This window comes from Aspergillus tanneri, assembly GCF_003426965.1.
Source record: "Aspergillus tanneri strain NIH1004 chromosome Unknown AapTan_4_pilon_pilon_pilon, whole genome shotgun sequence".
NCBI classification, from domain to species: domain Eukaryota; kingdom Fungi; phylum Ascomycota; class Eurotiomycetes; order Eurotiales; family Aspergillaceae; genus Aspergillus; species Aspergillus tanneri.
In genome coordinates, this window is record NW_022984631.1 from 2165243 (window position 1) to 2178195 (window position 12953).

Sequence of the window (12953 nt, forward strand, 5' to 3'; positions counted from 1 at the left end):
GACCATCAGAATGGCTTGTTGTGGCAGAAAAACAGCGCTTTTCCCGTTTGGGTCACAATGTAAACAACCCACTTCAACCTCATCACTTTTTCAAATAACGACATCACAACTCTTGTGAAGCACTTGCCTGCTATTTGTCCCCCCTTCACATAATGCCATTAGTTTCCAAAGGCAGGCCATCACGGCGCTCCGTTCCTCGACGGAGCTATGCTATGGAAGAGACCTCCGAGGAGGAGGATCCCGGAAACGTTACCCCCACTCCATCCCATCCCGATGAAGCCGAAGAAGACGGCGAAGAATATACACCGGTTCCCCAAAAGTCCGATGCTGGAAGGAGGGCTTCGCGACGGCGTGTTACCTCAGAAATGCCCACCCCTAGCACCACACATACATCCAAGAAGCCCAGAAGATCGAATACGCCAGAGGAGCTTGAGGCGTCGCAACTCAGCAATGAGAACGAAGGTGAGCCGATCGCAACGATAGAAGAACCAGAGTCGCCTTCACAAAATGCCGCTGCGTCATTGAAAAGAAAAAGTATGGTTCATCCCCGTAAGAGCAGAGGCTCTGTTACGCCCCATCCGGAAAAGTCCTTACTCCCAACTCCAGAGCCTTCAACGTCGCCGCCGTCTCGGCCGCGATCCAAAAGAGGCAGTGTTCCCCCGCTCGCCGATATCACAGAATCCGCAGTGAATAAGCCGCCGTCAGAACCCACGGAGGATCAAAGGTCCCAGATTTCGGTCATAAACCCCAATACGACTATTTTAGAGAAGCCCATGGACATCATGATGAAGTCTCGGACGCTCGTACCCTCAGTCCCCGAGGAGCCATCTGGGCCAAAAACCCGGCTAATGATGAAAAACTTGATTCTAATGAACTTCAAAAGTTACGCAGGAAGACAGGTTGTCGGTCCCTTCCACGCCTCCTTCTCATCTGTTGTCGGACCAAACGGGTCTGGAAAATCGAACGTCATCGATGCGCTGCTATTTGTGTTCGGGTTTCGAGCAAGCAAGATGCGACAAGGAAAGATATCCGCTTTGATTCACAACTCAGCTAACCACCCGGATTTGCCCTTCTGTGAAGTTGAGGTCCATTTTCAAGAGATTGTTGACCTGCCAGATGGATCGCACAAAGTAGTCCCAGATTCCCAACTGATTATATCCCGAAAGGCGTTCAAGAGTAATACTAGCAAATACTACATGGACGGCAAAGAAACGAGCTTCACTGCGGTGACGAATTTGCTCCGCGACCGTGGCATCGATCTCGATCACAAACGTTTCTTGATTCTGCAAGGCGAGGTGGAATCTATCGCTCAGATGAAGGCCAAGGCTACCAATGAACATGAGGATGGACTGTTGGAATACCTGGAAGATATTATTGGAACTTCAAAATACAAGACGCCCATTGACGAAGCTGCTGCTGAGCTGGAGGGGCTCAACGACGTGTGTATGGAGAAGAACAATCGTGTTCAGCATGTCGAAAAGGAAAAGACGGCACTGGAGGACAAGAAAAACATCGCTCTTGCCTATATCCGCGATGAGAATGAGTTGGCTCAGAAACAGTCAGCACTTTACCAAATATACATTGATGAGTGTGCAAACAACCTTCAAGTCACAGAAGAAGCAATCCTCCAAATGCAGGAACTTCTGAACCTTGAACTTGAAAAGCATGAAGGTAATGAATCGGGCATCAAGCAACTGGAGAAAGCGTACAAGCGCGGCACACGCGAGTATGAGAATATGGAAAAGGAAATGCAGGCATTAGCAAAAGAAATGGCGAAATATGATAAGGAGTCGGTGAAATTCGAAGAGAAGAAGAAGTTCCTGTCCGGCAAGCAGAAAAAATTGGAAAAGTCCATGCATTCTGCTCGTCTCGCCGCCTCGGAATGCGAAAGTCTGGTAGAAAAGTATACCAATGATATCGAGAAAAAGGCTAAGGAGACAACCCAGCTGGAAAAGGAAATGAAAATGGAGGAAGACGAACTGTCAACAATCCGTGAGGGCCTAAAGGGGAAAACCCAAGGTCTTTCGGACCAAATTACAGCGAAGCAGAAATCATTGGAACCATGGGATGAAAAAATCAACAAGAAAGTTTCCGCGGTTGCCGTAGCACAGAGTGAGCTTGACATTATCCGAGAGAGAAGCAACGCTGGAGCCGTACAACTAGAAGAAGCACAATCAAAGGTGTCATCAATCGAGGAGACGTTGGGCATCAAAGAAGCAGAGCTTGAAGGCCGCAAAGCTCAAAAATCCACTCTCGAGGAAGAAGTTGCAAAGCTTAAGCATGACCTAAAAAAATACTCCCAAAGAGAGCCCGAGGTTCGCTCTCATGTCTCCAGCGCTCGACAGAAGGCTGATGAGGCAAGGGCTAGTCTGGCGAGCACTCAAAACCGTGGAAGTGTGCTATCTGGTCTCATGCGCCTCAAGGAGTCAGGCCGCGTTGATGGATTCCACGGACGGCTTGGTAACTTGGGGACGATCGACGAGAAATATGATGTCGCCATATCCACCGCATGCCCTGCATTGGATAATATGGTCGTCGACACGGTGGAGGTTGGTCAACAATGTATTGATTATCTTCGGAAGAACAATCTTGGTAGAGCCAACTTCATTCTTTTGGACCGTTTACCCAGACGAGACATGTCCACCGTTTTCACTCCTGAGAGCGTCCCGCGGCTCTTTGACTTGATTAAACCAAAAGACCCCAAATTTGCTCCCGCTTTCTACAGCGTGATGCAGAATACCTTGGTCGCACAAGACTTGGAACAGGCCAACCGCATCGCTTACGGTGCTCGGCGATGGAGAGTGGTGACACTTGACGGCCAGCTTATCGATACTTCAGGTACCATGAGTGGCGGCGGCACGCGTGTTGCTCGAGGCGGAATGTCGTCGAAACAAGTGGCCGAAACCAGCCGGGAACAAGTGGCGAAGCTTGAAGGTGACCTCGAAGAGATGGAAAGGAAATTCCAGGCTTTCCAAGAAAAGCAACGACACATTGAGGCCTCGGTTAGAGAGAAGTCCGAAGAAATCCCCCGTGTCGAGACCAAGATCCAGAAGATAATGATTGAAGTTGAGAGTACCAATCGCAGCCTTGCTGATGCTCAGCGACGAGTGAAAGAGCTGAGTGCTGCACACAAACCGTCCAAGACTGGCGCTAGTCAGGCCGCCGGTCTGGAGAAGCAGATCGCTGCACTGGAAAAGGAGATTGAAGACCTACGTTCCCAAAAAGGGGGTATTGAGGAAGAAATTCAAACTCTTCAGAGCAAGATCATGGAAGTCGGTGGTGTACGGCTGCGAAGCCACAAGGCGAAGGTCGATGGACTAAAAGAGCAGATTAGCCTTCTCGCCGATGAGATCTCAAACGCTGAAGTGGGGAAGTCCAAAAACGAAAAATTGATTGTTAAGCACCGGAACACCCAAGGAGATGCTGAAAGGGAGCTTAAACATGTTGCAGAGGACCTTGAAAAGCTAGAGGAGGACGTCAACAATCAAGCCAGTGATGCGTCCGGTTGGAAGCAGAAAGTGGAAGAAGCGCAAGAGGTAAGAAATTTCCTGCACAACAGATAAATGCACCCGTAAGCTTACAATTGCCAGGCCCTTGAGACAAAGAAAGAGGAGCTTCAGGCTACGAAGTCTCAGTTAGACGAGAAGGTCACCGAACTGAACGAAAGCAGAGCCACGGAGATTGAGATGCGGAATAAGCTAGAGGAGAACCAAAAGGCCTTATCCGAGAATGAGAAACGTAGACACTACTGGCATGAAAAATTGTCCAAGCTTGCATTGCAAAACGTCAGCGACTTAGGCGAAGAGCTGGAGGCTACGGAGCTGCAGACGTTCACCAAAGACGAACTGTCTGAGATGAACAAGGAGTCTCTAAAAGCGGTCATTGCGGCCCTCGAAGAGAAAAGCCAAAATGCCTCTGTTGACCTCTCGGTCATTGATGAGTATCGTCGCAGGACGGCCGAACACCAAGCTCGCTCGGCTGATTTGACCACTGCCCTGGCTACTCGTGATAGTGCGAAATCGCGCCTGGACGGCCTCAGATCCGCTCGACTGAACGGGTTCATGGAGGGATTTGGCATCATCTCACTTCGACTCAAGGAGATGTACCAGATGATCACCATGGGTGGTAACGCCGAGTTGGAACTAGTGGACTCTTTGGATCCCTTCTCTGAGGGCATCTTATTCTCCGTCATGCCGCCGAAAAAGAGCTGGAAGAACATCGGCAATCTGTCCGGTGGTGAGAAGACACTGTCCAGTTTAGCACTGGTCTTCGCCTTGCACCATTACAAGCCCACTCCATTGTATGTGATGGATGAGATCGATGCTGCGTTGGATTTCCGAAACGTATGTATACAACCACACTCTGGACAAAGCTCGTTCGCTGACCCATTTCCTATAGGTCTCTATCGTGGCCGCGTACATCAAGGAGAGAACTAAGAACGCACAGTTCGTTGTTATCTCCCTACGGAACAACATGGTAAGTCCTAGAGCACACATAGCTCTCGTCCATTACTGACTCCTCCTAGTTCGAACTCGCGTCACGACTAGTGGGCGTCTACAAGGTCAACCACATGACCAAGAGTGTGACAATCCAGAACAAGGACTACATAACAGGGCGATAGTCAATCTTACTTAAAAGTCCGTCTCATATATGTCCACGTCAGGTTGCTTCTGTCCTTCCTCTGTTGTTTTTCCTCCTGGCACTGAAAACGGGTGGAACTCCATCTTAGGTCTGATTTCAGTATTCCGTCGTGCGTTTGATCCCATTCAATTCTTATCATCGTGTTTGTTTCCATTTTTGTTTTCGTTTGTTCTAACGTGTCATGTCGGACTGAAGATACCGATCTTGAGTATGGAGGTTTTGGTTGGGACTTTGATGCGTTCCGGTTAATAGTTATTGTTTGTAGGTTATCTCTATGGTATGTATGTCTTTTTAAGCAGAGTATATATTTCGCATTGGGAATCGTATTCACACTCGATATGCGTACCTAGTTTCTGTTCCATAAAAGGTACAGTCACATGACAAAAGTCTACGTAATTCCGCGTCACCCGACGCGCCACCCAATATTATGCTTCATCTTTTCAACCACCTGGGTCATGCCTCGCACCCCTTTACGGTCTACTAGTTCTAATAAGACTAGTAGACAGGAACTGGAACCATTTCAGCGAGGAGTTGTAGTTGGTCGATTTCTTGCAGGCCAGAAAAAGGCTGATATTCAACGTGCCATGAATTTACCATATACAACTATTCAAACAACCATTGAAACATATCAGACTTCCACCACTGGGACTAGTTCTCCTCGCTCCGGACGGCCAGAGATCCTTTCTGCTGCTGATAAACGATATATTCTTTTACAAATCAAGCGTGATCCCTTTATTAAAACAGAAGATATCTGCAAATTACTTAACAAGCCTATTTCTGCACGCACTGTTGCGCGCATGTTGAAAGAATCGGGGTATGGCCACTGGAGAGCGCAAAAAAGACCTCAATTAACTGAGGAAACAGCTAAACTACGCTATCAATGGGCATATGCGCGCAAGGATTGGACTTACAAGCAGTGGAGCAAGATTATATGGAGTGATGAATGTTCCGTTGAGCTTGGCAAAGGAAAGAAAAATCAATAGGTATGGCGGCTCAACTACCTTAACGAAAAATAGAAAAAAAAGCATATTATTCCATATACCAAAGGCAAAGGAATATCCATTATGATTTGGGCAGCAATCTGGGGTAGTGGCCATACAGAAATCTACCGAATGAGTAGGGATAAGGAATCTGCCCGAGGGGGGTATTCTTCACGCTCCTATTTGGAAATTATTAAAGATTATCTGCCTGCCATATGGGAATTTGGTATGGAGTTTATACAAGATAATACTCCTATTCATACAGCCAATATTATTAAAAACTGGTTTGATGAGCATGGTATTTCTCTTGTTAACTGGCCACCATACTCACCTGATTTAAACCCTATTGAACACGCCTGGGCTAAGCTGAAAGAGCGTATTTATATGCTGTATCCGGACCTTGAATTATTTGACGGGACCAAAAGTCAATTAAAAGAGCAATTTTATAAAGCAATGGAGGATGCATGGGAGAGTCTAGGGCAGGATTTTTTGATTCTTTAATAAGGTCTATGGAGAGCCGTGTTAATGCAGTTTTAGAGGCAAAGGGGTGGTATACACGCTATTAATGTAAAAAAAAAATATATTTTTTTTATTTGTGTGCAATTTAGCTATGACATATTTAAATATCTTGCAATAAGATTAATGTTTGGTTGTTTTGTGTGCGAATGTGATGTTCTGACTATTATATATATTTTCATGGTTGCGGGAAATTACGTACACTTTTGTCCAAGAACTATAGTATTAAACCATAGTGCAAACCTAGCGCGAACCGATTCTAATTGAATGTGTTACATTAAGATACCACCAACCTACCTACTACGAATAGGTAAGAAACACGCAAAGCTAGCAGGTAGGAACCACAAGTCGGGGATTAAAGAGGAACACTTTTCCCATAGAGAAGGAGTCAGTTGACATTAAATAGATACAGAACATGCCCAAATGTCGGCACAAAACGTACTTCATGTCCATCGCCTTCATAACGACATTCAAATTGCCAACCAACTTCTCCCCCCCCCCTTCCCCGAGTCCAATTAGAGAAAAGACAATAAAAGTTAAGCACTAGGAATAAGCAGCTGAAGAACAAGGGGGAATCAAACAGAACGTAGATCACTTATCCACCCACGCTTGAAAAACAAAGGGATGGTATGGTTGCCCAAAAATAGAGGCCGTAACTCCGTTTCCCGATCTAATCGCACGCCATAGTCTATATCGAAACTGGTTCCATAACGGAACGAAGGCGCATTAAATAAAAAGAAAAAAAAGGTAAGGAGAAAAGGGTTGGATTTCTAGGACACCATATTCGGAAATGAAGGGCATTGTTGAAATCCAGGAAATGCACATACACCGTAAGGTGAGGTGACCGGGGTGATGTCGTAACATGCGAATTCTTTTTATGAGATAGGTTGCAGGAGGTAGGAGGTTTATGTTCTATGCGATGATCGGTCGACGTGGAGCGATGGGAATAGGCTTGGGACCCGACGATGACAAGTCAAGCCTGGACAAACCAATATCATTTTTGACATATTTCTGTACCTTCGGGTCACACTGTTCGTCCTTTTCGCTGCCTGGTAAAAGAGGGGGGCTCGTATCTCCGTCGTCGCGTACTGTACTGCAAACGAATTGTTCCTCGGATATGGGAGCGGCTCCGAACATGGAGCCCAATTGTTGCAAAAGAGCCACAAAGTGCGCATGTATCTCTGCAAAGACGTACTGGTTGCCTACGATTTCCGCAAGGTTTCGTGCACGGACTGGGCCAGGTCGCCGAAGACCATCGGGGTCAGCGGTACGTCCTGTAAGAAAAGAGGAAACAGGAGTATATGGGCCTCTATTGGGACCACTATTTTGCTCCTCTCGACGCTTTTCTTCCTCTTGGAAACTTTCCGCTGAGTTAACGATTCCAGTTGCGATGGAACCGAACGCCCTCCATATTACTGGGCTAGCACGGAAAGCCTTTCTCCCATCCTTCCCAGCCAATGCAACCAGCGCATAGCTACGCCGTTTCCCGCGAGCCATGGGATCAGGAAGGCGAAATATGTAGGCGACTGTGTATCCCGTGTTCGAGTCACCGAAGCATAAGGGCCCAGATGAGAGACCACGAGGAAGTAGCTCACAGCTCAGGGTCCGAATGGAAGACCGTCGAAGGAGAGCGTAATCAGCGGGGTTAGGAGGACCCCGCAGGGAGAGATAGGTGAGAATGTGAGTGTGACATGAGGCATCTGACGCAACTGAAGATGAGTGAAGGGAGTCTGGAAGGGAGGCATGTGTGTGTAGTTCGTGTGTACTGTCACTCAAATCCGCATGACTATTACCGCACGAGTAAACCACTTCTCTCGACCGCAAAACTGGAGTGCTATTTGTGCCCTTCCCGTCACTCTTGACGGCCCCGGGGGGTGCAGGAAGCTTTCTGCTAACATTCTCCGGCAAGGTCAGACTACAGCTGGCGCAGGTATCGCCCTCTGCGCCTCCTATACGATTCAGTTTCTGTGGAGCTTCGGTAGCGCTCGGTTGTGATTTGAGAAAGTAGGGGTGATCTTCGATCTTCGGGGACCTAGTCGTCCCAACTGATGGTATCTCTGATGGTTTTGCGGGACTGAAATCCTTGCGAAGGCCATGAGAGGAGACCGTATCGTGCGAAGTTGCCGGGGTGTCATAGGGAGAGATATCGGATTGATCGGGATAGCATTGCGAACATGAAAACGGCAGGACTTGCGAACAGATGATCGAGGTCGGGCCATGTACCTCGCAAAAGTGCGTCAACGAGAGCTGGGGAGAGATCTGTCAGTCTGTTCTAGCAGCTTAAGAGCCCGGAGCCTTGGGTGGTGGTTGCATGAGATCATAGTCCTCTCGACCGCAAGAGTGATCCCGCGCAAACTGGGATAATTGGTCCATTGGACGGGCAGGTCATGTAGACTCAAGGAGCCCGGCAATCCCCATGTCAAGGACAAGGGAGGGGAGCAGAGCAACGGGGAAAATCATCACATACAATGAAATCCATATCAACAGATTAGCGTCTAGCAGTATCCAACAACCATATTAAGTCATTATTGCAAGACATGCTTTCCGGGAAACGATACGGAGGATAGCGACTGCGGAGACGACACAGGATGGCCCGAGGGAGAAAGGTCGACCAGAATGGGCTGGATGGATTGAGCCGGATCCCAGAGAAGGGAGGGAATTGACGACCGCAACCGCCACCGGCAGCAGCAAGGAATCGCCACGGAAGCTGCAAAGGCCAGCTTGCAGACCAGTACGAGAGAGAAGGGGGAGAGAGAAGAAGCGGAGCGTATGCAGAATATAATAAGACAATAGTTAACTAGTTAATACTCGAAAGATTAAGTAAGTCTGGGGCAAGGAGTGGATTATTGAAGGTTCTGGGTCATTGAAGGGGACTTGTTCGTATTACTTTTACTTTTCTATAAATCTACTTTCTATCGGGAAGGAAGGGGGCCAAGGAAGTGGAGCTCCATCGGCTGCGTCTGGCCTGGTCGAATACAGTACCTATAATTACGGAATGGTACAGAATCGTACAAAATCGTACGGTTTCGGTATGCCTGGTATGGATGACGGATTGTCGGGGTTAGGCCGAAGAAGGAAAGAAGCCCAATGACCTGACCTCCAGCCCAACCGGGTGGCTACCTGCGTGTATGGTATGTATGGAGTAATAATACCGGCACGGAGTATGTACCAGCACCTAGGTCTCCCTCCAGTAGGTAGGTATATATTAAAAATTATCAATTATTAACCTATCATGGCAGTATTAATATAATATAATAATAAATCCATTGGATTCCCACCCGTCAGTTTGGCATTCCTATTGATCAGTGATCTAATACGCCATTGACTAGTCCCAGGTCGCTCCTCGTAGTCCTCACTCTTTAGCCTGTGAGCGACGCCGAATAGGGTCCGACAGAAAACGGTTTCCATGCTAGCTTAACTTGATCACATTCCAGTAATCCAAGAACCTGGTCCTTGGTTGTCCGACCTCTTGGAGAAATGGATCTTTGTTCTCTCTGGCCTCCGGTCATCCAGTTCTGGTTCCTTTTGTCCTCCCGTTTATCTATGAATAGTTGGATTGGGAGCGTAATTGTTTCCTTCATAACCTCCATCGCAGCAAGTATGACTACTATGTACTCTGTAGATATCTAGCGGAGTGCTCCATACTTTCCTTAGGTAGTTATTAGTTTCGACTAGAGATACCCCGTCGATACCAAACGTTATTCCAGGCGTATTGATGGCTGGAGTCAAGGCTGAAGCAGCGAAACAAGGGCGAAGAACGAGCCAATAGAGCGGGTCCGAATCCGTCGCTAAATCGAAAATATTCCTCTACCGGGCTTTTTTTTTATTTTACTTTTGTTTGTTTTGATCTTTACCTTTTACGCAATGGAAGGAATGTAGAACGGGAAATGGAAGAAGTCAATCAGAGATATCCATTTTCTCTCACTATTTAACCGGATTAACCACTATCATGACGACGGTGGTTTTTATTTTTATTGATCGGGTCCCAGCAAGGAACTTTCTCAATAACATATTAAAATAAATGTAATAAATAAATAAAAGGGAGTGAGTGCTTATCGGCTGGGGGCATTTATTCGTCTTGTGACCATGAAGGAAACATCACAAAAAGAAAAGAAGGCAACACCAATCTACTATACTAACAAAAAGAAAAAAATGAAAAGGGAATAATTCAAACCAGGAAGGATTTGCCGCCTTTCCGTTGCTGGTTGTCCCGAATGTGCGAATGCGAACCAAGACTACCCACAGAGTACTAATCTATCAGCATTCCTCCACCCTCCCGAGCTACATTATGAACTTTGGGCTGTATATACTATACGGAGTAGTGTATAGGTGGTGTATCAAGTTCCACGTAGAGAGTGGGGGAGAAATCACTCCTGCCTCGACCTTGGAGCAATCGTCGTGCAAAGAAATAATCCAACGAGGTAGTGGGACGACCGATCCTCTGCAAACGGCGGCTCTCGCTCTAATCCCGTTGTCAGCCTCGGCTTCCCCCAAACCCAACTAGGTAAGGGTGGATGAGATTTCACCCTTCTAAGTTTCTACTCCGATTTTCCACTCCCAGGAGGTGAGCTACCACGCATGGAGACCATGGAGACAATCGGGTGTCCGCATGGGACAACGGTTTGTTTCTGACGGTCGTACCGGGGGGGGTGGAAGTAACAGAGTGTGTTCACTCCCGATGATCCTCCTGGGATTTGGGCAATTCTGATACTGTGGGAAATTAAAATGATACTACGGATAACTAATGCCCCGTCTGAAATTGGCCTTCCGGAGTGTTCCTCTAATTATACCGAAGTTCTTCCAGAAACGCCGGTAGATCTAATCCGCGCAAAGTGGAACAACGGAGAGGGCTTGTTTTGATTACCAACTGTAACCCATCCAGAAGAATAATAAGATCTACTACTAATTAATCCAGTTGAATCCAAACCATCATTGCTGCCAGACCGCGAAACACAGCCGGAGTTGGTGATGGTCAAGTTGCCTTCTGTCGTTTCCCATCCTTCCGATTTGCTCCTGATAATCCTCTCCCACTTCTTGCTACTAACAGTAAACGCAGAGACAGGCCTGGTTCGTGGTTCCACCAAACCTTGTCAAGGTGACTGAACCAATCTACGACCTGGCGATGTGGTTGCCATATTAGGGAGCTGAGGATAGATATTTGTATTTTGTAGGATGGCCATCGGAATTATGCGGAATTATTAGGAGAGTCGTCATCGCTGTTCCATGATAGAGTGAATAGCTTTCCTTTTCTTTTATTTTTTTTTTTTTTAATTCTTTTTTCATCTTCTTTTATTTTTTCGGGCTTTCGCAAAATTACACCGAATAAGAGGGATTGCCATTGATATAAGGACGCGACCGTAGCGATTCCCTGCCACCATGATGACAACGTCACACTGCAGCACCATTGACTCCTACTTTCACGGGTCGATGTGATAGTTCAACTGTACAGCCTTGCTGCTGACATCGGTATGAATTTATACTGCATATTCATACACAGTCTATCCTCTATGATCTGCATTTTCTTATCAGCGTTGCCATCAAATAGTAACAATATCCTGGTACAGCGGATATATACAGATCCACACATTCGTCTCACTGCAACCATGGTCATACAATAGGTTTGTCTTCCGACTTCTGACATCAGACTTATCCAAGTTGGCAGTACTCACTAAAACTACCCGAATTCTTCTCGTCCCAAATGTGGATTATATTCTCCGGACTTGGCACGAGAGTCTCATCATCATTTTACCGAAAGTTATGATAGATCGTCCTGCAGCCTAACTTGAGTAATCCAACTACCTACGTATACCTACCTTATTGAGTACTTTATTTCTTACCTATTTACTTGCCGGCCGTACGGATGGGACGAAGGATGATACACAGGATGTATGGATCTGTACCGGCCGTGCGGGTACTTCACCGGAAGAGGAAATATAGCAGACTTCATCCATGGACTCAGGAAAGGGTTAAGGAAACCAAGCACACGACCAGGCTTTCAGCTGGGATATTTTTTTCGCCCGCTTAAAATTCTCCACAGAGATCCAAGACGCGGGTCACGTTTTGACCAGCCGTATCGCAAGAGAGCAATGGTCCCCACGTGGCGACCTTGATATATTTAGGCTGTGCACCAGGTCCCAGAATTACTCCTCTTAGCAGGATAAAAAACAATAACACATAATAATCTATATGTGGACCGGAATGTGGATAATAATAAACCAGGCATCGATTTCACGGCCCAATGGCCGTGGGGCTCTGTCAGCTCCTGCGGAGTATCTATCTCCTTGAAAGACTCCGTCGTGATAAATGGATTATTACCTAGGCAACTTCCAACACCCTAGTTTTAGATTCTGCCTAAGATAATGGACCGTTTGCTGGATCGCGTCTAATTTACTAACTTGGCCCATGCTTGGTATTGATAGCCTGAAAGGCTGAAAGGTGAGTGAGTTGAGATTGTTGATTCCACCAGGGTATTTCTGCAAGGAATATTTATAAACACCTGCAATCTTTGTTACCTTACATACTGATCGCCTCAACCCCCGTGGATAGTGAGATTCCGCGGTATTTAATCCGTCAAAACCTCGAGTTATATTATAGTCTGGGATAGACATCAATCCCAGTCTCATGCAAAGGACACAGAGCGCTAAATCCAACCTCATCGATAGTGCGGCTGAACATCTACATACCGCATCTCCCCAGTCACTTCATTTGTATTTCGTAAACTATGTACGGAGTAGGAAAAAAAAAAAAAAAAAGAATTTGTCAAACTCAGAGTGAAACATACTTCGTCGTTGACATGAACCAACCACGACGTCAACT

General features: G+C 46.7%; 2 protein-coding genes across 2 annotated transcripts; one reads left to right on the plus strand and one right to left on the minus strand.

Annotated features, from left to right (window-relative positions):
* Positions 1-152: 152 nt before the first annotated feature.
* smc4 (condensin subunit SMC4) lies at positions 153-4621 on the plus strand (the record flags this gene model as incomplete). Its single annotated transcript, XM_033570542.1, has 4 exons — positions 153-3536; positions 3591-4343; positions 4399-4476; positions 4526-4621. 4 exons carry the CDS (start codon positions 153-155, stop codon positions 4619-4621), a joined length of 4311 nt encoding a protein of 1436 aa, XP_033426574.1.
* Positions 4622-7049: 2428 nt separating this feature from the next.
* On the minus strand, positions 7050-8616 carry ATNIH1004_005904 (folliculin domain-containing protein; the record flags this gene model as incomplete). The annotated part of the gene is made up of 2 exons (XM_033570543.1): positions 7050-8384; positions 8605-8616. 2 exons carry the CDS (start codon positions 8614-8616, stop codon positions 7050-7052), a joined length of 1347 nt encoding a protein of 448 aa, XP_033426575.1.
* Between the last annotated feature and the right edge of the window lie 4337 nt (positions 8617-12953).